This window comes from Tarenaya hassleriana, unplaced genomic scaffold (genome assembly GCF_000463585.1).
Source record: "Tarenaya hassleriana unplaced genomic scaffold, ASM46358v1 Cleome13, whole genome shotgun sequence".
In the NCBI taxonomy this organism is placed as follows: domain Eukaryota; kingdom Viridiplantae; phylum Streptophyta; class Magnoliopsida; order Brassicales; family Cleomaceae; genus Tarenaya; species Tarenaya hassleriana.
In genome coordinates this window covers 1,704,259-1,726,990 of record NW_010963495.1, presented here as the reverse complement: position 1 = coordinate 1,726,990, position 22,732 = coordinate 1,704,259, and the positions used below count along the sequence as shown (strand labels likewise).

The window sequence follows — 22,732 nt, the reverse complement described above, 5'->3', positions numbered from 1 at the left end:
CTCTTTCTACGTAAGAGAGCAAACCCGGAAAAAGAAATGTATAGTAAACAAAAAAACAGCACAGAAAGAAACGTGTGGTTGCAACCCTTGACCGATGAGTTGATACGACCTGACCCATCATAACTCAACAAACGAATGGAGGGGGCAATAGCTAAAAGCTCCGGGGCGGTGCACAAAGAATGGTGAACTGATATGAAGAAGTGCAAAAGAAAGAGAGGGATTTTTTTTTTTTTTTTGTGGTCAGGGAATGAGAGCTTGGCCAAAAGAGGGTAGTAGTACTTATTTAGGAGGAGGAGAGCATGGATTGGAGGGCGAGCTGCTGCTGCGGTTGCAAGGATGAGAAAGATGACGCCAATGCAGAAGGTGGCAAAGTCTGCTGAAGCTGCCTCAGTATGTTTATCATCCGACAAGCTGTTTGTTCCGTCACAAGATCTTTCCCCGTAAGAACCTGTCAAACGAAATCCAATCTCCCTTTCACATTATACCCATTAAGCTAAATACATGATGCAAGGCCTGTGGAATCATGTTTGATCAAGGCACACACACGTGTATATGTTCCAAATTTTCTGCCAATTGTAAATGTGAGATTTACGCACCTCAGCAAAAACCGTGATGATTTTAGGAAGATTCTGTTTGTTGGGGCCCAAAAGATCCACATCTTGCCTGTGGGTGTTCAAAAACTTTTACAAGGAATGAAAATTTCCTAGGAAGCGTAAACCAATAGGGATAAGAGAGAAACTGCACTACCTCTCGACCATTGAGCAGAACTGATCATGAACAACTTTGGCTTCAATGACATCATTTCTTATAGGAAGACAATTCAACCAAGCAGGGATTACCTATCCAAATATATCCAAAGTAAATTTGTGTGTTCACCAGAAGAAGAAGACAAATGTTGGCAGCTATCATATATTTGATTTGACAAGAAACTAAAGATACTCAAAACTATGAGGAGGCATCATCAGCTCTTAATTGCCGTTCAAAAGGATAAACTATGGGCAACAAAGTAAAGCAGCTCTTAATTGTCAGTTGTACAAAGAACTAATTAAATCGATAAGATAAAAGATGGCGAAACGAAAATTTACGTACCTGAGTAACATCAATACTATCACGGTGAAACTGACAGATCTTTCCCACAGCAGAAACAGCATTATCATACGCCATACCATTTTCAGATTGTTGAGCATTTGGTTGCATTATCACAACATTTAATCTTGACAGAGCCTCTGTTAAAACAAAAGTCCATGTTATATCAATATACAATATATGTATAAACACCCTGAAAATGCCATCGTATAATATTTACCTCCAACAAGCGGCTTAAATACCGATCCACCGAACTCGGAACAAACACCAAGCCCATAAACGGCAGCCTGAAATAAATGAGAGTTCATTTCAGAAAGAAAAAAAAAAGACGAGAGCAAAGTCTAGAAGCACCAGATTTAACAGAGTGCAAAAGCAGAGGACCTGTCGGACATCTGGGCTTTCATCATTGCAAGCTTCAAGTACAAATGGAAGATAAGTATCGTAGTATCTTCCAAACACAACAAAAGGATGCATAAGCACATTTAATAGCTATAAACTGAAAGATATAACGATATTGCATATAGTTATTACTTAAGGGCAGCATCACAGCATTGTTCTGCAACATCATCGAATATGCATATAGCAATCCTTCTCTCTTCAGCTGTTTTATCCCTTCCCTGTATTCAATTGATCGGCGTCCCCAAAAGTAAGCAAATAATCAAGGTAAAAGAGAAACCTCAAGCAAAATAAGATAAGATTGTATCACTTCATAACTCCTGCTGACACGTCAATAACTAATATTGACCTGAAACAGAGCACTAGACTATTTCATCAAATGTTCTCTCGTTTTTCCATCACCATACTCTTCTGCTACATTGATACAATCAACTATACGAGCAGATTATAATTATATGCTCCATGATACGAAGGGATTCAGACGGGGCTTTATAATAGAAGATAAAAAAAGCAGTGATTCAATAATAAAAAAGATACGATTTCTGATTATATAACATTTCCACCCGATCTCAAGTAGAAGACTGCAAGGATAGTTACTTACCCACATAGGAGTTAGATAAGAAGATAGCTCCTCAAAGTAAGGTAAGAACGAGCCTTTAAATGTCTTCACAAGTGTTCCCAATATTTCACCGACCTGAAAACGGCATCAGCAGTACGAGCCAACAAAAACAGTATAAATACAATGCAACCTCCAATCAGAAAGGAAACATGAAAGAATACTAACTTGATCAAAAACTTCTTCTTCTTGCTCATTCTCCTCTTTAATAAGCTCCCCCTCTTCGGCATCAAAATCTTCAGCATTAGCCCTCTCTCCTCTCTCTCGTTTTCTGCTAGAGCTTGCTGTCATAACTTGTTTTATCTCATCGACAATGGATCTAATCTTCCCCTCGTCCAAAAGATTTCCAGAAATCTGGAATAAAAAGAAAAATGTTGAGAATACAACTGTTTCGAAGGAAGATCAGAATTGAAAATACCCAAAGACTTAAACAAGAAGAGCAATTTGTCAAACAATTACAAAATCGCCGGATGATACATCAAACCATTCATGTTACATGACTTTTAGTTGTAATGCAACCACATGAATAGTCTAAGATAATAAGAGAAGCTAGCAGGACTGCCAAGGAAAATGCAGCATCCCCAAAATTTCTTTGCGAAGGAAAGGAAACTGAAGACCAAGTTGAAGTCTAGATTTGGTAGTTGATCTTAAACACATCACAGGTAAAGTTAGACATATAGCTCGAATAATGAGCCGACAGTAAAGTATTACAATCAAGAGTTCGTATGCCACTGATCCATTTAGGAATCTAAATCATGAGCCCTGGACAAAGATCCTTCTAAATTTCAACAAGATCTAGTTCCAGACTTCTAGAGGCACCAACATACATTGACTCCAAACACTTCAGTCAGAACTTGTTAACCACATAAGATAAATTACCTGCAAGCATTCATTAAGTGCTTCCAGCATACTCACGGAGATCTCAGTGTCAGGTTCCTAAAAAAGATTTGTTCATGAGCCGTTCAAATATACCAAAACGGGATCAAAGACCGGGAAAAATTAAAAAGCATAGAAACAGGAAAAAAGTGCCATACTGACTTTATGCAGAGCTTCCAGCATGTCTGGAATGATATAATCTGACAGCTGCTTTAGATAGGACAAATCACGACCTTGAGAAATTCCTTTTTCTATGGCCAACTTGGCTGAACGAAGTAACTCCGGCATGGCTGGAAAAACAAATAAATAACCCAATTCATTAGAAAATTATGTTCCATCTATCCAGGAAACTGGAAAATAGAAAAACATGTTTCTGACATACCTGAAACTGCTGCTCTCCTGACTTCCTCATGGAAATAGAATTTAAGCAGTGGAACCAATGTAGGAGCAACCTGAAAAATAAAAACTCACTCTACACACTCACAGTAATATCAACAGATTCAGAAGTAAATCAATCAAACCGACCTGATCGATCCAAGGAAAAAATCCTTCCTTCAATTCATCAGCATAGCAACAGAGCATGTTACACGCCGTGGCTTTTTCCTCCAGCACACTAGTTTTGATCCCAATTCTTTTGTCCCCAAGGATTATGGTCTCCATACTGCATCGACAGATGAGATTAACCCAAAGATATATAGAAGACTAAATCACACTACCTATTATATCTCAATACGGGTTCGATGTCCCAATAATATTATAGATATACAAAGTTACAAACACAGGCTGGATCGCCAACAACACTAATCTGGTTTGACAGAGAGATCATGCCATTTTGACCAAATGAAGCAAAATCTTCAAATTTTTAGATCCAAAAGCATAGCAGTTTACAAAGTCGGAGCGTATTTTAACAAAAAGGACGACCGATATATAGAAGCATGTATCCCAGAAACTTGAATCATCAGATGAAATTTCGAGAAGAGTGAAAACCTTTCATCATCAGAATCCTCAGCTTCATCTTCTGAATCTGCAGATGTAATCGTCACATCTGGTTTAAGTTGAGCTGACTGAAGTAGAGAAGGCATAACAATACTCATATACGGGAGGAAATCTTGTCCTAGACATTTGCATAGTCTAGCCCATGCCTGTAACAATGTAAAGCAAATATGAGCAATGGTACAATGAGCATGGAGGTATTGCATATAGACCTAGGATTTTAGTATAAAAACACACCTGTAACATGTAACTTGTTGTTGGATCATCTGCCTCCATCTGAGAACCTTGCAATGACATAAGCACTTCCATGACCTGGCACACATAAGTGAAGTGGTTTCAAGCGACCAGCAAAGGTCTAAAACAAAGCATAGAGTGGAAACTTGAAATAGACAAAAGAGAATATAGCATTGAGCATCATCTTCATAGTAAAAGAAGGGAGCTGATCAACAAGAACTTGCATGAATGAGGACATACCTGCCTTGCGTCATCCCTAAATTTGTCCTTTCCAACTGCCATTCCAACAAGACTGATGCACTCCATGGATTTGGCTCGAAGCATACGTCTAGACTTATCAGTTGCACTTACCAAAATAGTCTTGAGATAGGGCATGACCGCATCATAGTACTTTTGGAAATGTTCCTGTAAAAGTAAATTGTGTTAGACTAAGAGTTGCATATAAGTGGATACCATAACTAGAGCACGTGTTCTTGAAATATACCTGTGATGAATCAGCAACTGAGGCAAGAGCTGTTAAAGCTCCTTCTTGCACCATTTGCTTACCATTCTGCATATGGCACAAGTGAAATTTGAGAATAGACCATTCAAGTTTGCCAGAGTTATTTTTCATAGTTCTTAATTGAATTTTAAAAAGTATGTACACAATCAACTTACTTGTAGAAGCACAAGCAACTTGCTCACTATTCCATCTAAATATGGTACCAATATCTCCGGTGTACAGTTCTCACTGAAGTTGAGTACGGCTGAAGCAGCATGAGCCTGCAGAAGTACATATGGCATCAAAGAGATATCATTTCCAGTGCCCCTTCAGAAAGGGTATGAAGATATACTTTCAGAAAAACATAATCTCACCTGCACTCGAGGATTCTGAAAATCATCCATAGCAGCAGCAAGAGCTGGGAGTACTCGCTGATGATGCTGATTTTGCAAATCTGGACCCAAGTCTGTGGACAACTGCCCAATTGCATTTATGGCTGCCCACCTCACACGAGGATGAGCACTCTGAAATTGGCTCAAAACCATAGACATCACTTGCTCCAGGTTTTTTATCATTATCTGCATTTTTGTGCAAGAAGTTGAATACCACATTAGGAAATTAAAAAAAAAAAAGATATGTTATTTTGGGGCAAATACTCCCAGAAAAAAGCCATGCACATACTATACGTTAGCCTATGTACGAAAGAAATTAAAGCAGCCAATAAAACCCTATACCTTATTGACGAATATAATCACGGAAACAACAAGAACGTAAGACATACGTTAGAGTGTTTTAACGTCCTAAAAGGACAACGTGATTCCAGTCAATCATAGAAAAATGTTTCATCATCATTCATCACCGAACAAGAAACAAGAGTTTTGGTTCACATTCAAGAAAAGTAATTCAGCAGCAATCATGAACGCAAGAATTTAGTATACCGCAGAAATGAATAACAGATGCTGTGCACCACACCTTAGAACAACCTTCAGCAATCTGGGCAAGCGCGATCAAGGAGGCATGATGTTTCTGCCACTCAGGAGAAGCTAAATAGGAAGAGAACTGCTCATATGCAACCGGAACAATGGTGTTCCCACCCAATGAAATCGCCAACCGATCAAGACACTCTTGAGCCATGCTATAGTTGCTTGTCTCACCGGCATCCTCGTCCTCGGTCACGGCACTATGCCAAACAGGATCGTCCTCGATGTCCACAAGCATTTTCATGAGGACCGCAAACAACCGGCTGATGAACTGCGGCAGCTTCCTGACCATCCCTGGGGCACGTTCACGCGCCTCCGCAAGAGTTATCAAAAACTCGATCGCGAGATGGCGTGTGCCTTCCTCCAGGGAATCAGCCTCCGCAATCTGAAGCATCGAACCAACGACGTCAACGATTTGCCGTCTGAGGAATCGCGGCTCTGTTCCCGCCAATTCGATGAGAAGCTCCAATGCTTCCTGAGCCGTGACCTCGTTCCCGTTGTTCAATGACTCGGTCAACGTCCTGATCATCGCCGGAAGAACATCCTGGAACCTGTCTCGCTCCGTTGAATTCGACAGACACTGGATGAAACTGATCACGGCGTTCAATGCCGCGATTTTAACGTCAGAGCAAGCAACGTTGCAGTTCAAGCACTGGAGAAACACACCATGGAGATGCTTGATGTGAGGCGTGAGAGTCTCCCCAACGTACTGCGACAATTGGGCCAATATCAAAAACGCCGATTCCTGCAATTTCGGAGAATCCGAAGACACGCATTGGAAAACGAATGGCAACAACTCCGGCCACCCATTCTCCGGCAGGATCCCGGAAGCAAGTTCCGATACGGTATCACAAATCTTCTTCGAGATCGATTTCGTGTCATCACGCTGAATACACGAGAGCATCGACGATTTGAGCGAGGATTGCGTGGATAGAGAGAGACGCGGCCATAGATACGCGTCGTCGCGGGTGAGGAGCTTGCGGAGGAGCACGGCGGACATGGCGCGAGCCTCGGGGTGAGGAGAGAGCTGGAGAATGTGAGCGAGCTTCAAGGCGAGGGTATCGGGATCGGTCTGCTTGGCGAGATTGAAGAGAACCTCGGCGGAGAAGCGTTGCTCGTTGGAAGACGACATGAGAGATGAGATCAGTGTCTCGAACGGCGACATATCGGGGCCGAGGACCATCGCCAGCTGCGCTTGCTGAAGCTGGTTCGCCTCAGCGGCCATGGCGGATAACGACGGCGTAGGGCTTGTGTCTGCCTCCCTGTGTCCCTTCAGGGTGAGTCCAGAGAGAGAGTCAGCGGAATTGAGGAGAGGGAAAGGTAGAAGTGGGAAGATTGAGGAAGGAGATATTACTTTTATTTTACTATTTTTCGTGTTTTAAAATTAGTTTTTTGTCGTGCAAAAAAAAAAAAAAAAAAAAAAAACTGTTTTCTCTCAAGTTCTAAAATGCAAAACAAAGAGAAAAAAAGAAGAAGAAAAGGCAATCAAATGAAATGTCATTAGCTGGATCTCGAGTGTCATGATGATCAGTGGGTTCCCATTTATTTTATTTTGTATTTTATATTTTATATTTATATCTCATTTGTTTAATTTTTATATTGAATGAAGTTGATTAGTTGCATTCGTGCTTTTAATTTGATGATTATCACAATTCAAAAGCTATTAAAACAACTTTAATAATTATCAAACATTTGAACCCGAATTCTATGTGCATTAAAATTATTCACTATATTATTATAATAAAAAATAAACTCAAAGTAAATTTTTGCTACTTCAAATTCAATTTTGAAAATTATCAATATGTTTTTTTTATCATGTGTAAACCATACCACGATAAAAGAAAAAAGAGAAAAAAAAACATTAATTTACATATATGTTAGTGACATTCATTCATGAGTTGTTTGGAATGGTTGTAATGATTCTAAACTCCTTAATTGATTGTTATGGTGGAAATGATTATGAATTAGGACTATATAAAGTATAATGGATTATTGTTGAGAAGATCATGTATATTGAATACGATTTACGGTCTTTGATTCGAACAGGTACTAAATGATTTGTATGAGATTGTCATATGGACGAGAATTATGATTTGAATATCATGTAATGATTCACTCTAGATCTTTATACCTAACATATCTATAGTATCCGATATGACAAGTACTCTGATATGACAAAGTCAAATGACATCTTTGATCGGATAACAACGGTATTTGTCTCTCTCATTTAGAGAGATATCACTTGAACAATCGAATGAGTTGGGGTTCGACTGGTTGTATCGCACCGGTTGCGCTTGTGAGTGACGGGGTTTTCAGAACGTTTGATAGTGATTATGAATGATAAATACTGACTGGTTGATAAGTTGATGTTGGCAGCGATTGTGGGTGAGTGCGATTAGAAATGAATGGTTCGTTGCAATTGCGGTTGCGTTTTGATATAAATTATAAAAAAAATTATTTTAAAATAATTTTTTATAATAATTCTAATTAAAATTTTAGTATCATATAAAATTTGTAAAAAAATAATTTTATTATAAAAATTATTAAAAATAATCATTATTAAATCTAAAAAGTATTTATTATATATTTTTTTATTAAAATATAATACTAAAAAATAATATTAAATCATAACACTAAACAAAATCATCATCGATATATATATATTAGAGTTTTGTATAATTTTTAATGAGGATATTTTAGTTTTTTTTTGTCAAAACGCCGAAAACCGTTACCAAAACGCAAGTTAGAAGCTGCGATTAGAAAACACAAGTTTGGTTGCGGTTGCGGGTGGTTGTGGTTCGACCAGTCAGTTTTTCAATCGCCTATAACCGCCGGAAATCACAACTGCTCCGTTCGCGGGTAGCGGCGGTGCAACCAGTCGCCCCCTTAGACTGCATAAATGTGTGATATACTATAGATGATTGTCAATTATTAATGACAGTAAACTTAGTGAACGAAAAATCAATTGAATCAAATAAGGTCGTTGACTCCATACATTACGTTCAATGATGATATCGCGAGTTAAAATGATCATTAGTAGAACTATTATTAACTTTTTGTTATGAGCATTCGTAATGTCTTATAAGAGGCCATCTATAACTTATATATTAAAACTAGATTTCTAATTTACTGTCATATCGAATGAACGTATAGGTCAAACGGAATTTGGGCATTGTTCGGTCAAACTAGGGTTAGCTTGGGACGAGCAAAGATTATGTGCAAAAACATAGTTGTTGCTCGACCTAGCCGTTCAAGCAAAGTAAAAACTATTTCGAGAGTCTGGCTCAATCCGAACAATTTTCTGCTCGGGACAAGCAACTTGATGTGAGGGTAAATACTCAGTCGAACTAAAAACCTCGCGGACTGAGCACTGCTATGGAAACGGACCTAATTCGGCAAGGATTAGAGTTTTCATGTGTGACTTCAAAAGGGATTTTACCTTTGAGATACGAATTTTGTCAATTTGTCTTATCTTTAAATTCTAGAACTGAAAATAAAACCCTAACCACCGCCCAATCCTTAAACACACAAGAAAGAACGAGTTCTCTTAGGATCCCTAAGAGACCCAATTCGATTGTCGGATTCTAACCCATCATGTGGATACCAGTAGAGGACACTGGCAACCTTCAAGTCTTTTTTTTTTTGTGATTGCAGATCTTGGTATCAACAGGTAAATATTCGAATGATTATTGAATTTCCAATGATCCAAAAAGTTAATATCTCGTTCTTGAGGTCAAATGCATTCACGTTCGGTGTTTTAAGGTTAAAATTCTTGTTTCACTTTCCACTAACTTAACCCTGAAACCGGATCCACGCATGTGGTTGTTCGACACACGAGTCCAAACGTCGAGTCTCACCATCATCACATAGAAAAAGAGGAGTATGTATATATATACACACACAGGTTCCCAGTGTTGGGAGAAAACAATAGAAACAATGTCTATGAGTAGGTGCCTTAACAAAGAAGCAAAGTGGCTATATGTACGTATCCTAGGAACTAAAAACCCTAAAACTTCTGGAGAAGACGAGGAGAAAAACATAGCCAAAAAAAAAAAAAGAGATTGGGGAAGAAAACAATGTCAATGCTTTGAATGCTTCGAACCCCACGAATGTTCAACCGATCTTCTCTGTGTTTGTATCATCTGAGGGCCATATCACAGTTTCCATCAGACGTTCACGCATCAATTCCAAGTTCTCGTCTGAGATCTCTTGATAGATCTTTCCGTGGTCGCATTTCTGCAAAACAGAGTGAGAGGGGTTTTAGGGGACGGGGAAAGTAAATCAGAAGTTGTCTTTCGGGGATCTCGGGATTACCTTGATCCACTTGCTGTACAAGTGGAGACGAGTGATCATCACTCTTTCTGCCAGCTCCTGCCTCTCCTACAAGTAGTAGAGAAATGATAAAAGAAATTCATTGTTATGAATGCTATATTCATACATCAAGACAAAAAAGTAATCTGAACCCGAGATGAACTGTCGACCTCTTTCCGCGAGCTCTTGGCTCTCCTGCAAATAGCAGAGATGAGAAGAACATCAGATTTTTTCAAATGCTAATATGCATACATAAAGACAAACTAATTTAATCCCCAGGTGTTGGATCGGTTGATTGAAATTGATCCCCTAACGATCATATCTCATCTAAGCAAATAGGTTCCAGGATTCTTTTCTGGTGTTCATCAGGTATGGTTCTGTTCATTATCAGAAAAGAAAAAGGAGGGCTTCAGAACCGGAAACCGATTTCTTCTCTAATCTCAACAATAAAGAAAAAGAAGACTTTGAATACCTTGCCGAGGGAGCGGAGGAAACGCTTGCCATCGGTTGGTTTGTTTGCTACAATGTAGCTGTCATCAAGAGAGGAAAACATAAGAAACCAGTCTACATTTTTAGTGTCTTCATGTAAGGAAGAGGTTTCACAAGTTGTCTAAAGGACAGTTTTCCTAGTGTTGGTACTGATCTTTTAAGTTGCCAATATGTGAAAACTGTAAACATCACAAATAGATTACATATACATGGATCAAATTATCAAAGCAATTCCATTTGTTTCCATAAAGGACGCCAAATTTAGTTAACACAGACAGAAAGGGCCAGGCTTGTAGGATTTGAAGCCAATACAAAACTCTTACTTATAAAACCACGTATACGACGGAGGATTCATCTCGTAGAGCTGGTGAAGAACTGTCCTCGCGGCTTTGTACGTGAAATAGTTGAGAAGTTGCTGCAGAAGGGATTTACTTAGTAGAAAAAGAGAGTTTAGGAATGACAAAAAGTAGAAAGTAGGGTTACCTGAATTATGCTCACAGGTAACCAGAGAACCAGCATTAATAGTCTCATAAACTAATGATTAACTACAAACACCACAAAGGCATTTATGCTGACATGCTCGGTAATGGAAGGAGACAAAACACAAACACCATGACACATTTCAGAACTTCTGATACGTACTGATTCATGGTAGTGTATATATACACACAAAATCTAACTCCTTCCACAGGAATACTTGTAGATCAAGTTACCCATCTTGTAACTTTGGTTATAAATCAAGATTCGACAAATCCATCAATGTTCAATGCATGCTAAGGAAGAACATAAAAAGGGTTCATTCACATTCATTCGGAAACGTTATCTTCTAACATAAGAAACAGAAGAGCAGTGAAGGAGATTCTCACAGTTTTGACATCCTCAAAGCTGTCTTCGTACTGCCCAGCGACTTCACTGACAATTAGAAACCTCTTGTTCTTGCTCTGTTGCTGCTTCCTCAAGCTTCTCCGATTCGAAAACGTCGTTGTTATTCGTTTCGAGAACCTAAAACCCGCATTCGAATCAAGAAAAGAGCTTCCCAAGCCAAGGTTTCTTCCCCTATCAAGATGCATCCTCATGTGACCAGTTGCATGAGCATCCAGGCATAAACATGGACCGGTCGGTGAGTCCATCACCGGTGAACCAACCACAGACAAAGCACCCACCATTACTTCCCCAAATATTTTTTTCCCGACAAAAAAGATCAAAGAAACCAAACAACACCCAGAGAGATTCAGGCAATAATCCGAGGAATCAAGGGATACCCACCTCACGGCGGAAAATCAGCGAACACCTGGTGGGTATCCAACCAATAGACGGTTTGAGATCGTTGATAATCTGGGCAAATCAGTATGAACGAGAAAAACGAGTATTATATGACCAAAACGAGGAGAGAAAAAAGTTTTAGGGTTGTGAGATGGTTGGCGAAGGATCGTTGAATACTGACCAGAGAATATTTGAGAGGTCAGAAAAATATCCAATTCGTCAAAAGCGAAGACAAATTTGGAAAGCGCTTTGGCTTCGGCTTCCGGGTTTACGTGGACGGCCTGTGCAATTAGGTGCATTTTCTTGTCGTCTTGTGAGAATCTTCCCATATGTGTGGTGGTTGCGTGGTCTACACAAGAGAGAAGAAAAAAAAAACGACTTTTGCAGTGGAATCAGCGTTAATTCCTTGCAAGATTCCAACTTTAAGGCTCTTCAGACAAAACCCATCGAACATGGCGATGAACCCAGCTGAAGAACACATCTGGGAACCTAAACTTTTACGGTTTGTGAATGTGGGTCATTGTCGAAATCGAGCAAGCATGGAGGTGTTCTTGATTGAGGAAGGAGTTTCGAGATTTGTGATGTGGGGTGGAGAAACTGGCGCTCGCCATGAATGTGCAGTTTGAAAGCTTTGAATTTGAAATCATACAAAATATTCGCCAAGATATTCCTGACGATGATCTCTGTAAGATCACCATCAAGACAAGAGAAACGCAGCTGATCAATCATGCTTTGATCAAAGCCAACAGACTTGCTTCGATTTGATTATTACAAGAGCAGAGCCACGATGAACATATATGATCACCGATGGGGAATCTGTCCTCTCTTACCACTGGAACACATCCCTATTCCAAGATAAATGGGTTTTTTACCCAGATAAGCCACTTGGGTGGCATCTATTTTAACTGTACACTACCGAAAACATAACACATTTTTTTCTCTACGAAAAGACGAAATTACCCTTAATGAATTACGATATTTATCCATTCGAAAACAACTTCGTTATTACGACTTCATAATTAAGTCTAAATATAGTTACAATTGATTCTAAAAAAGGTGGCAAAAAAATCATCTATCTTATTTTTAGTTGTATATCAATTATATGTTAGTCGTAATAAGGTCGCAAAAAATAAAACGAAAAGGGTATTTCGGACTTTTCCAACTGAAAAGTGGGTTAAAATTGAAAAAAATTTTTTTTTTTTTTTTGGTGGTGTATACTGAAATAGATGCGATTCAAGTGGTTTATTTGGGTGATTTTACCAAGATAAATAATGTCATTGTGGTAAGTTTTGTCAAACCCACGTTTCAAGTTGAATTATTTAAACCTTTTTTATATAATTTTTTTAAAAAAAATCAATTTAAGAAAGATGATGATCGTATGGTGCGCCAAAGTTCTGTTACTGCGTTGCTTAAACAGATTTAGTTATATAAAAGCTTTAAAATTAAATTTAATAAAGATATAATAATATGATCAATGGTTACATTGAGATTTTAGAAACAATTTAATTTTAGTTTGAATAATCTATAGTTTAAATATTTTAGTTTTAATCAATTTTAACATAAAATAAAAACTAAATGAGACTGAATAATAAAGTAGAAGCACTTGATAAAAATACTGAAACCTCGTACGTCATCCGAACATCAGCAACAGAAACACAAGAGACACACATAGCACATTTTCGTAGAACCCAGTTCCAACTTCGACTTACATTAGCTGATAATGTAGCACGACCGAAAACTAAAACATGGGTCTCGTACGTATAATATACAGTTTTGTAATTGCGCAGACGTGGCTACGGGGGGAACCAGATTCATAATTAGCTGAGTCCGGGACGAGTAGCCGAGTCCGAGGCGGATGAATCTACTCGGTGATCAGCATCTCTGCCTCATCCATCATCCCTTTAAACTGCATTGTTAAAAAAGAGACAAGAAATTTTACTACTTATTCTTTTATCTTCGAATACCCGACCCATAATAACTTATACTATGCATTTATTTGCTATAAATTTGTTTGTTTAATAATCATATTTGGGTTCGGATACCACTAGTACCCTAAACCCGGTATCGAAGTATAGCATTCGTATCCTAATCCTTAAACCCTAAACGGTAAACCGGATTCAAATACCCTAAAATTTCCGGATATCCGACACATATCCACTCCTAGTTGTGATTCTATAAAAGTCCTTAACACGATAATTTCATGGTAAAACGTAAATAAGATAAAATACCAAGTTTTATCTCAAGATTCCACGGTAACAGAAAGGAAGTTTCCATCACCATCAGCAGTAGAAGATTTCAGAAAACAGATGCACAGGAGAAAGCTTTCATGGTTCAGTTGCAGCATAACAAGCAACATTGTGTTGCTAATGGCTATATATATATATATATTTGATTAAGACAGATAACTATTACCAAGACATTGAAAAGTTTTAGAAGAAAACAAAAAAGACAGATAAGAAATGCTTTATTTGCATGAAGAGATTTGTCAAATCTGAATTCAGATGGATCCAGCGTATCTTATCTTCAGACACAGACAACTTAGAAAGCATAACATGTGGCTTCCCCCAAAGACTTGTCATTTTCTTACCAGATAAAATTAAAATAGAAAACATCTCTACTCCTTTCTTTAACGACAGATATATGTTTTCTTCTTCGATTTCTTCGTCAATTTCCAGGTAGCTGAACCAAAACTCAAAGGGGGATTGAAACAAAATCAAGCTCAGCAAAAAAACGCATTGATCTAAATCCGTGATATTTGCGCAAGCACGCAATGATCTCGAACAAGAAATCTTCAAACTAATGGTCAGAAGCCTAGCTCATTGAGAAAGCAAAACCAGATCCTTTTTGGTGCTGATAACAGAGAAACAAGAAAATCTGTATTCAATACCTCGGACAATGAAACTAACTCAAATTCAGACAGATTCATCTTTGCTGTTCGTCATGGTCAATAGTCAGACCAAGTTCTAGATCCATGGAACCCAATTGAACCCTTGAACCCAAAAGCACAGAAATTTCAGAAATCCTTGCAATAAAACCCCAAAGCCCATCAAGTTCACACACATCAGCCAACAATTGTCGAGAAATCGTATGAAACCCTAAGATCAATTGTCAAAACCCTAGCGCCAATTGCAGACACGATTTCCCTAATTCATCCGTTCATAACTCCAAAATTCCCGTAAAGAATGCATGGTTCGGAAAACAATTAGGTTGAAACGGTTCGAGAAAAGCATAATCTAAGGTTCCGGAAATTCAAATACCTGGAGAAAACCCTTCCTGGAGCCTCCACAGGAGCCAGAGACGCCGTTGTCGCTGCACGAATGAACAGTCTTGAACTGATCGATATCGAGCTTCTTGTTGATTATACCCACCTGGAAATAGATCGAATCCGACGGCGGAAGATCAACTTTGATCTCGTCGACATCGAACCAGAACAAGAACCGCTTCACCTGAATACCCTTGAGGTCGGTGATCGACCCGTATCCGATCTGACCCGATATGGTCTTCTCGTAGTACACGAGGTAGTCAAATTGAATGTAACAGGGCTTGGACAAGACAACGACGAACCTGTTGTCTTCGGAGACGGTGTAGTTGATGACGGAGTCTGGTAAGAGACCGCTTGGGAGGCCGAACTTTGGGAGGAGCTCGTATACTGTGGGAGAAACCTGATCCGGGTCGGGTTCGTACAGAGAACTGGTCGGGATAACTAGGGTCAGAGAGATGATCGAGAGGAGGATGATGGAACGATGAAGAGCCATTGAGAGCGAGCGAGCGAGAGAGTCTCCGTAATTCTGAGCTTCTTTGAATTTGGAGCTTGTCGGAATCGTCGAGAATTTTTCAAAATGAACATCAGACTTTTGCAGTTAAAAGACTGATTTTTCACGCAACTTCAGGATTTATATATTTGCCCAATTAACGTCGGACAGAAAAATATATTAATAACTAAAAGAACAAAAAGATTATCCATTAATGACTCAGTCTAATTTACCTTAAATTTGAAAACAATTTTTTTTTATATCTAATATTAATATTTCATATTTAGATATCAAATCTGATACCTTTTTCATTAATTTATTTTTCCTAATTATTTGGTTTAATTTATTTATAATACATATTTATAAGTTACTCATATTTTAAAAAATTAATTTATCATAAATATATTTTTAACCAATATAATATGAAGCAAATTTTGGTTTGGATATTTTTACGATAGAAACAAACAAAAATTATATTTTGATTTATAAGTAGTTAGACAACCAATTGATTTGTTTTAATTTTATTATAATAATCCAAAACTAAAAAAAATAAATGAATTGTTTGTAATTGTGCTATAGATACAACTATTGGTTTATTATTAACTTTTTGTAAAAATTTCTTTACTGATATTATTTTAATTTTAAATTATAAATCTTTTGTTAAATATTATATATTTTTACATTTACCCAAATAAAAATTAGATATTTTTATCTAGGGTAAAACCCCTAAAAAAACCTCCAACTTGCAAAAATATATACAAATAAACCTTCAACTTGAAAAACTGTCATTCAATCCCCGAACTTGTAACTTGTCACTGAATAAAACCTCGAACTTGCAAATTATTGCTCTAATAAACCATTGACCGGTTTGACCACAATTTCAAACGATCGTTGTTGATGTCAATTTTTAAATTAAAATTGATAACGTGTATAATGTGACATCAGCAATCCGTTATTACGTGGATTTCCGATCGTTTGAAATTGTGGTCAAACCGGTCAAAAATTTATTAGAGCAATAATTTACAAGTTCGAGGTTTTATTCAGTGATAAGTTATAAAATCGAGGATTGAATGACAGTTTTTCAAGTTAAAGATTTATTTGTGTATATTTTTGCAAGTTGAAGATTTTTTTAGGGTTTTACCCTCTAATAGTCTTCCGTAAAAATGTCACTGGCTCATTGAATTCTCTTTATTTTTATTTTTATGCCATTAAACAGTTGTTGAGACCCAAATAATGGGCTTTATCTAGCCCAAATAAATAGCCCAATCACGGATATTTTATAATGTAAATTCAAACAAAATATATGTGTTACCGGTTCGTTCAAGTGGTTCATTCTCTTTCTTTCATCGCGGTTTTTTTTGTTTGCCCATCGTTTTGTTTTCATTCGTTAATTTGTTTTTATAATCAGGGCTACTACATCTCTCAGAACACTGGATAATTATGTTCTTTTCCAAACGAAAACTCGAATCCGAATTAAGAATGAGTTTTGCTCATTTTCTTATCAGTTCGGTCACCCAATTTTTGTTTTTTTTTGTTAATTATAAATTTTTATTATCGGTTTAAATGTAGATGCTCAAAAGATAAAGATAGATGATTACATTAAGATCTCAAATATACGAAACCAAGTAGAAAGGGGACTAACAGAGAGCATGATAGTCGGCGGAGCCAGATCTTGTAGGGCCGAGGGTTTAGGGCGCACCAGGCTGAGTAGGGACCGACGCAGGCTTGTGGACGCCACCATGAAGCCGTGAGTTGCGTTCCTGCTAGACGAAATATACATTGAAGCCTGAAAGACAAGAGTAATCATAAGCTTGATTTCTTTATCTTTGATATAGCCCTTCAGCCATAGCAGACGGTCCAAGAATATACGGTGAAATGAGACCGAAATATGCGTATATATATTGGGTGAGAGCTGACCAAATGGAAAATGTGTAGGGGTAGTGAAAGAACAGATGATCCACTGACTCAATACCGAGTCTCCACGTGGCAAGCAGCACAAAGGCGATCGCGATTTGGGAGCCGATTTCTCGCTGCCGACCAGACCGTGAAAGAGTGCTTAGCCATACAGCCGTGGAAGAACCAAACCGGACTTGTGCCGAGGAATCCGCATGGAGAGAGGCTAGAACATCTTCAAGCGGGGGGGGGGGGGGGGGATGGTCGTCTACATAGAAATCTGACGTTTAAAAAACGTTTAATTTTTGAATTTACAAGTTATAAAAAAGACTTAATTTAATATACCATAAAAAAAATTTCCGTCAAAAATATTAAAAAAGAATATTCAAATTCTTAATGTTGGAGGAGTAAACAGTCGTAAGCTTTTAAAGGCTGATTTAGCTTTCCAACCATAGAGGCACCTTGAGTGGCATCCATCGCGCCAAGTGTTTATCTCTTTTTATTTCTTTTTCCTCATTTAATTTTAATATTTGGCGGTTAATTTATTTTTTAATCCTTTATGTATTTCAATAAAGTTTAATCTATATATACATATATATATATATAATATGTATATATTAAAAAGTAGTCGCAATCCTATGTAAACGCATGGTAAAGAGTAGGTGCCGTCATGATTCACTCGCTCAATTATCAAAACAGGACGACAAATAATTGTCGTGTAATAAAAAGATATAGTACCAGAAATTTCAAGAAGCATGGAAAACTCCGGATGCCCAATAGTATCAGATATTTTCCTTTATATATACATGTATACACACTAATTTAGTAGTGATGAAATTTTTAGTTCGTTATTGAGAATTGTAAAAAAATTATATTATGTAAACTAAAATAAACATACTAAACATTGGTTGAAGATTTATACTTCCATTTCATTACCTACATAAAAATAAAAGAATAAAGAATAAAAACAAAATTCGAAAGGAAAAAAATATCTAGTTGCAAAAAAAAGCTAAAACATGATCCCTGTGTATTTTGTATAATGTTAAAAATATTGAATTTAATAACATTTAAATTGGATTTTGAAAAAAATCTCGTCTACTATATTGATACAAAATTAGTACATCTGTTTTTACATATTTTTACACTTGAATAAAAATAAATAAGTATAAATTTAAGTGCAGCATTTAAGTGAATAAAACAGGTAATTATTGTCTTTGGTACATAGTAGTTTAGAAATCACTAAATATCATTAATAAACAAAGTACTAAAGCATTGAAATTGGCATAGTTTCGCAATGCTAGCAGTTAATCCAAAAAAAAACCCTTAATTTATCAAAATATTTCGCATAAAACTATCAATTATTCTCTCAAAAAAATTATTTTAAAAAAACTTCCACGGAAATAAAAAAAAATTTATCGTTTTCTTTCATATAATTTTTTTTAATTTATTTGACCAAAAAAATCTCTCTGATTGCCATCAATTTTTAAAAAATAAAATACTTACACATAAGAAAAATAAAATACATCATGGACATGTTTTCCACGTGGCCACCACCCACCACTCAAACACGGAAAACTCGAAAGTTAATCTATTAATCAAAACTATTTGGTACATATTACAAAAGAATCCCTGTGTTATTGTAAATGCGAAAATAGGACCATACAATTTTAACAATGGTAGAACATGTCTTGTACTTTTAAATAGGTCAGCTAAACCTATAACTCTTATCTATCTGATAACTCAAAAATCTAATATCCACATCAAAAATAGAAAAAATATAGATATCTCAATTTTTGTTAAAAAAATTACTCATGATTAAACTGTGTATTTTAATTAGTTATTAGAATTGATATAAAATACACATCTAATCTTTTTTCTCAATTAATGATACTATCTAATAATTTTTTCATGATGTATAAGATTCAAATGCAAAATCTATATGTTTATAGTAAATTTAGATTATATTTGGATGATAGATTGTCTAATTGATTAGAGTTAGAATAGATTTTTTTTTCCAGATATATAGGATATATTAAAATATTAAATCTTATCTTCGGATTCTATAAAATCTTATAATAGATTTTTTTTTTCAAAATTTAAAATGATATGAGCTATAAAATAAATTAATTTACATTAATCTTTTGAATATTCTTTCATAAAAAATTGTATATGAACCATTTACCTAATAACCGAGTCTCTAATTATGTCATTTAAAAAGAAAATTATAATTTGTTCCACAAAAAAAAGTAAGAGCACTGCTTTGAAAACATCAAATAGAACAGGATCCGTTTGGCAAAATTAGCAAAGTTCCCCCCCCCCCCAGACAATTTGCACGATTCCTCCTTCCTATATTATATATATATATATGTATAGTGCTGCCAAATAACATGACCTATTAAAGAAGAAGAAGAAGAAGAAGAAGCCATGGCGAGATCATACTACAACAATCCATCATACATAGACTATATATCTGCCCCAAACCCTCATCTACTCTTCTTCATCGTTGTCGTCTCTTTTGTTTTCTCACTGTCATGGTACTTGAACTACGAATCAGTTCTCGAGGAGACGTTGAATCAAGTAAAGCTCTTCCTGATGCTGTCTCCTCTGATTCTTCTCCTCCTCCTCCACTTTTTCTCCCGCGACCTCTCCTTCTTCGTTCCGCTGCCGGAGCCAGACTCCATCCACCGTGCCGGTGGCTCGCCGTGGGGCGTCGCCCTCGTCCTCGTTGTCATCTTCTTCATGGTCTCTTACCAATCTTATTTTCATGAGAGATGGTTTCCCCTCGGCCGGGACTAAGTAGTTTATTATGATTATGTATGTATGTATGTATGTATGTATGTATGTATGTATGTATGTATGTATGTATGTATGTATGTATGTATTGACTCTTGGGTTTATTTTTCTATTCAGTTTCGGTTTCTTTTCCCCATCTTGAAAATATGAGCTGAAGTAGCTATTTTTTTTTTAAAAGAAGTTTATACAGGCTGTGTTTGATCGGTCTATACATGTATTTACGTATGTATGTATGTATATTGACTCGGGTTTTTTTCCTTTTCTTTTCTTTATATTGGAAATATTGGAAGTGAGCTAAAATATATATGAAACAAAGTAATTGTTGTGTTTTTCTTCTTCAATTAATGTATATGTGAATGGGTAGGCATAGTTGTACATGACAATGTGATGGCAGTTGTTTATGTCAATGTAATGTTTTTATTTTTATTTTTTGGATAATGGGTCAGCTATATTATGTTGATTTATGGGTCAAAGCTTTTTATTATCTCCTTTCAAAATGAATGTCATGACTTAGAAATTATTTAGATTTAATAGATTCAATCATATATATATATATATATATGGAAAGAAAATAGAAACTCAAATTTACAAAACTCGTTCAGCACTATCTTTTTTATTTTACATAAGCAGTAATTTGATTAATATATAACGATCAATTCATCAAATCAAATGTTGTTAAGAGTAATAGTTTTTATCTATTAAAGGTTAACTATTTTAGTCACAATGTTATTGATTTTCAAATTTGAAATTGATTCTATAGTTATTCTATATGTTAATAGGGAAAAAGACATGATCTTGAGTTATTTTCATTGCAGACCCATCACGACTTCTGTTGTATGTTGTAGCATCTTCTAAACTATGATGATAGATGATATTGAATTCATAGTTTTCATTTATCAATTATTAGAAAGTATTGAAGGATATTATTACTAGAATATTATTATTAATATTGTTATGATTTACGTTAGATATTATATCTAGAATATTCTATTATATTTTGTTATATATTAGGATGTATTCTTTCAATTATCAATATAGAAAAATATTTTCTATTATGGTATCTGTTTTGGTTTTGTTTTAGATATTTTTTTTATCAACAATGGTGGTTGAATCCCAAAGCGACATTGAAGATGATGATATATACTAAATCCAATCGTATTATCGTTTTGAGTATCATCTTGCATTTATTTTGTTTTTTTTTTCTTCTAGTTTTTTTTCGACAGCAGCGTTCATCACTGTCAACCCTAACCGATGTACTATTTTTTTTTTCCGATGACATTTATTTATCGACGTCAATCCTAACCATTGTGAGATCTTTAAACCTGACTTTTAGCTCATTTCGATTGGAAAACTCCGATCATCGATCTGCGTATTTGCATTATTTTTTTTTCTTCTAGTTCTCTCCAACGACACTACTAAACTATCTTGTATTATGCGTCACGCTTTTTGCATCTTTACACTACAAGAAAATAGTTATATAGCGACGGAAAAATCCGTCGCAAATATAAAGGAAATCCTTCGCAATTAAGAATTTGCGACGGAATGCGACGGATTTATTTCCGTCAGTATAGCGCTGTCGCAAACGTATAACGGTCGTTAATCCATCGCATTGCGATGCAAAATGACGGATAATTCCGTCGCAATTTGCGACGGATTTTTTTCTGTCGCATTCCGTCGCAAATGTTTTAAAAATTTTTAAAAAAAAATATAAAAAAATTATATACTATATATACACATACATATATACATTTTCACACATACATACATTCATACACATACATTACATACATACAAATATACATACATATACATACATATATATACACATATTTTCATATACACAAACACACATTACACATACACATACATTACATACATACAAATATACATACATATACATACATATATCATATATTTTCATATACACAAACACACATACACATTCACACATATACACATATACACATATATACACATACATAAATATTCATACACATACACATTTCACAAACACATACACATACATATAAACACACACATATACACATATTCATATACACATACAATCACATATACATACACATACATATTCACATTCACATATATATATACACATACACATTCATATAAACACACACATACACATTCACATATACATACACATTCACTTACACACATATATAAACACACACATACACATTCACATATACATACACATTCACTTACACACATATATAAACACACACATACACATTCACACATATATATACACATTCACTTACACACACATACACATACATAAACACAAACAAACACATCAAACACATACATATATATATACATAAATACATATATATTACCTTATGGGAGAAATTTGGCGATCTTTGGAGAGATTTAGAAAAAATTTGGCGATTTATATTTTTTTCCGAAAATTTTTGAATCTGACGAAGAAGATGACTCGTGGGTTTATATTGCGTTTTGCGACGGAATTTTCCGTCGCAATCCGTCACAAAATGAAATTTATTTACGCGCCCAAAATTCAAAAAATTTCGTCGAAAACCGAAACTAA

The 22,732-nt window shown here is 35.9% G+C and overlaps 4 protein-coding genes and 1 long non-coding RNA gene across 7 annotated transcripts; 1 reads left to right on the top strand and 4 right to left on the bottom strand.

Moving 5' to 3' along the window:
- Positions 1-6: 6 nt before the first annotated feature.
- On the bottom strand, positions 7-6,999 carry LOC104807532 (importin-5-like). 2 transcript variants are annotated; one of them, XM_010532847.2, is made up of 20 exons: positions 5,655-6,998; positions 5,057-5,260; positions 4,859-4,963; positions 4,686-4,751; positions 4,442-4,606; positions 4,205-4,279; positions 3,962-4,116; positions 3,500-3,635; positions 3,357-3,426; positions 3,137-3,264; positions 2,978-3,034; positions 2,267-2,452; positions 2,084-2,176; positions 1,618-1,703; positions 1,468-1,534; positions 1,307-1,373; positions 1,090-1,226; positions 748-839; positions 597-663; positions 7-448 (listed from the first exon to the last, which is right to left on the bottom strand). In XM_010532847.2, exons 1-20 carry the CDS (start codon positions 6,885-6,887, stop codon positions 284-286), a joined length of 3,354 nt encoding a protein of 1,117 aa, XP_010531149.1. In that variant the 5' UTR covers positions 6,888-6,998; the 3' UTR covers positions 7-283. The 2 variants fall into 2 exon arrangements, with proteins under 2 accessions (XP_010531149.1, XP_010531150.1); XM_010532848.2 differs by lacking the exons at positions 7-448; positions 597-663; positions 748-839; positions 1,090-1,226 and having other exon boundaries at positions 1,313-1,373; positions 1,468-1,499; positions 5,655-6,999.
- Positions 7,000-9,508: 2,509 nt separating this feature from the next.
- LOC104807531 lies at positions 9,509-12,487 on the bottom strand. The gene is made up of 7 exons (XM_010532846.2): positions 11,907-12,487; positions 11,329-11,797; positions 10,786-10,877; positions 10,446-10,503; positions 10,144-10,168; positions 9,977-10,017; positions 9,509-9,898 (listed from the first exon to the last, which is right to left on the bottom strand). Exons 2-7 carry the CDS (start codon positions 11,626-11,628, stop codon positions 9,776-9,778), a joined length of 639 nt encoding a protein of 212 aa, XP_010531148.1. The 5' UTR covers positions 11,629-11,797; positions 11,907-12,487; the 3' UTR covers positions 9,509-9,775.
- An 820-nt stretch (positions 12,488-13,307) lies between these two features.
- On the bottom strand, positions 13,308-15,628 carry LOC104807530. Of its 2 annotated transcripts, none has more exons than XM_010532842.2 (2): positions 14,983-15,608; positions 13,308-13,631 (listed from the first exon to the last, which is right to left on the bottom strand). In XM_010532842.2, the coding sequence occupies exons 1-2, from the start codon at positions 15,478-15,480 to the stop codon at positions 13,587-13,589; spliced, it is 543 nt and encodes a 180-aa protein (XP_010531144.1). In that variant the 5' UTR covers positions 15,481-15,608; the 3' UTR covers positions 13,308-13,586. The 2 variants fall into 2 exon arrangements, with proteins under 2 accessions (XP_010531144.1, XP_010531146.1); XM_010532844.2 differs by lacking the exon at positions 13,308-13,631 and adding an exon at positions 14,167-14,404 and having other exon boundaries at positions 14,983-15,628.
- A 1,427-nt stretch (positions 15,629-17,055) lies between these two features.
- LOC104807529 lies at positions 17,056-17,605 on the bottom strand. The gene is made up of 2 exons (XR_770771.1): positions 17,395-17,605; positions 17,056-17,263 (listed from the first exon to the last, which is right to left on the bottom strand). It is a non-coding gene; the product is annotated as an uncharacterized LOC104807529 (long non-coding RNA).
- A 2,147-nt stretch (positions 17,606-19,752) lies between these two features.
- LOC104807528 lies at positions 19,753-20,589 on the top strand. Its single transcript, XM_010532840.1, has one exon. The coding sequence runs from the start codon at positions 19,795-19,797 to the stop codon at positions 20,164-20,166; it is 372 nt and encodes a 123-aa protein (XP_010531142.1). The 5' UTR covers positions 19,753-19,794; the 3' UTR covers positions 20,167-20,589.
- Positions 20,590-22,732: the final 2,143 nt, after the last annotated feature.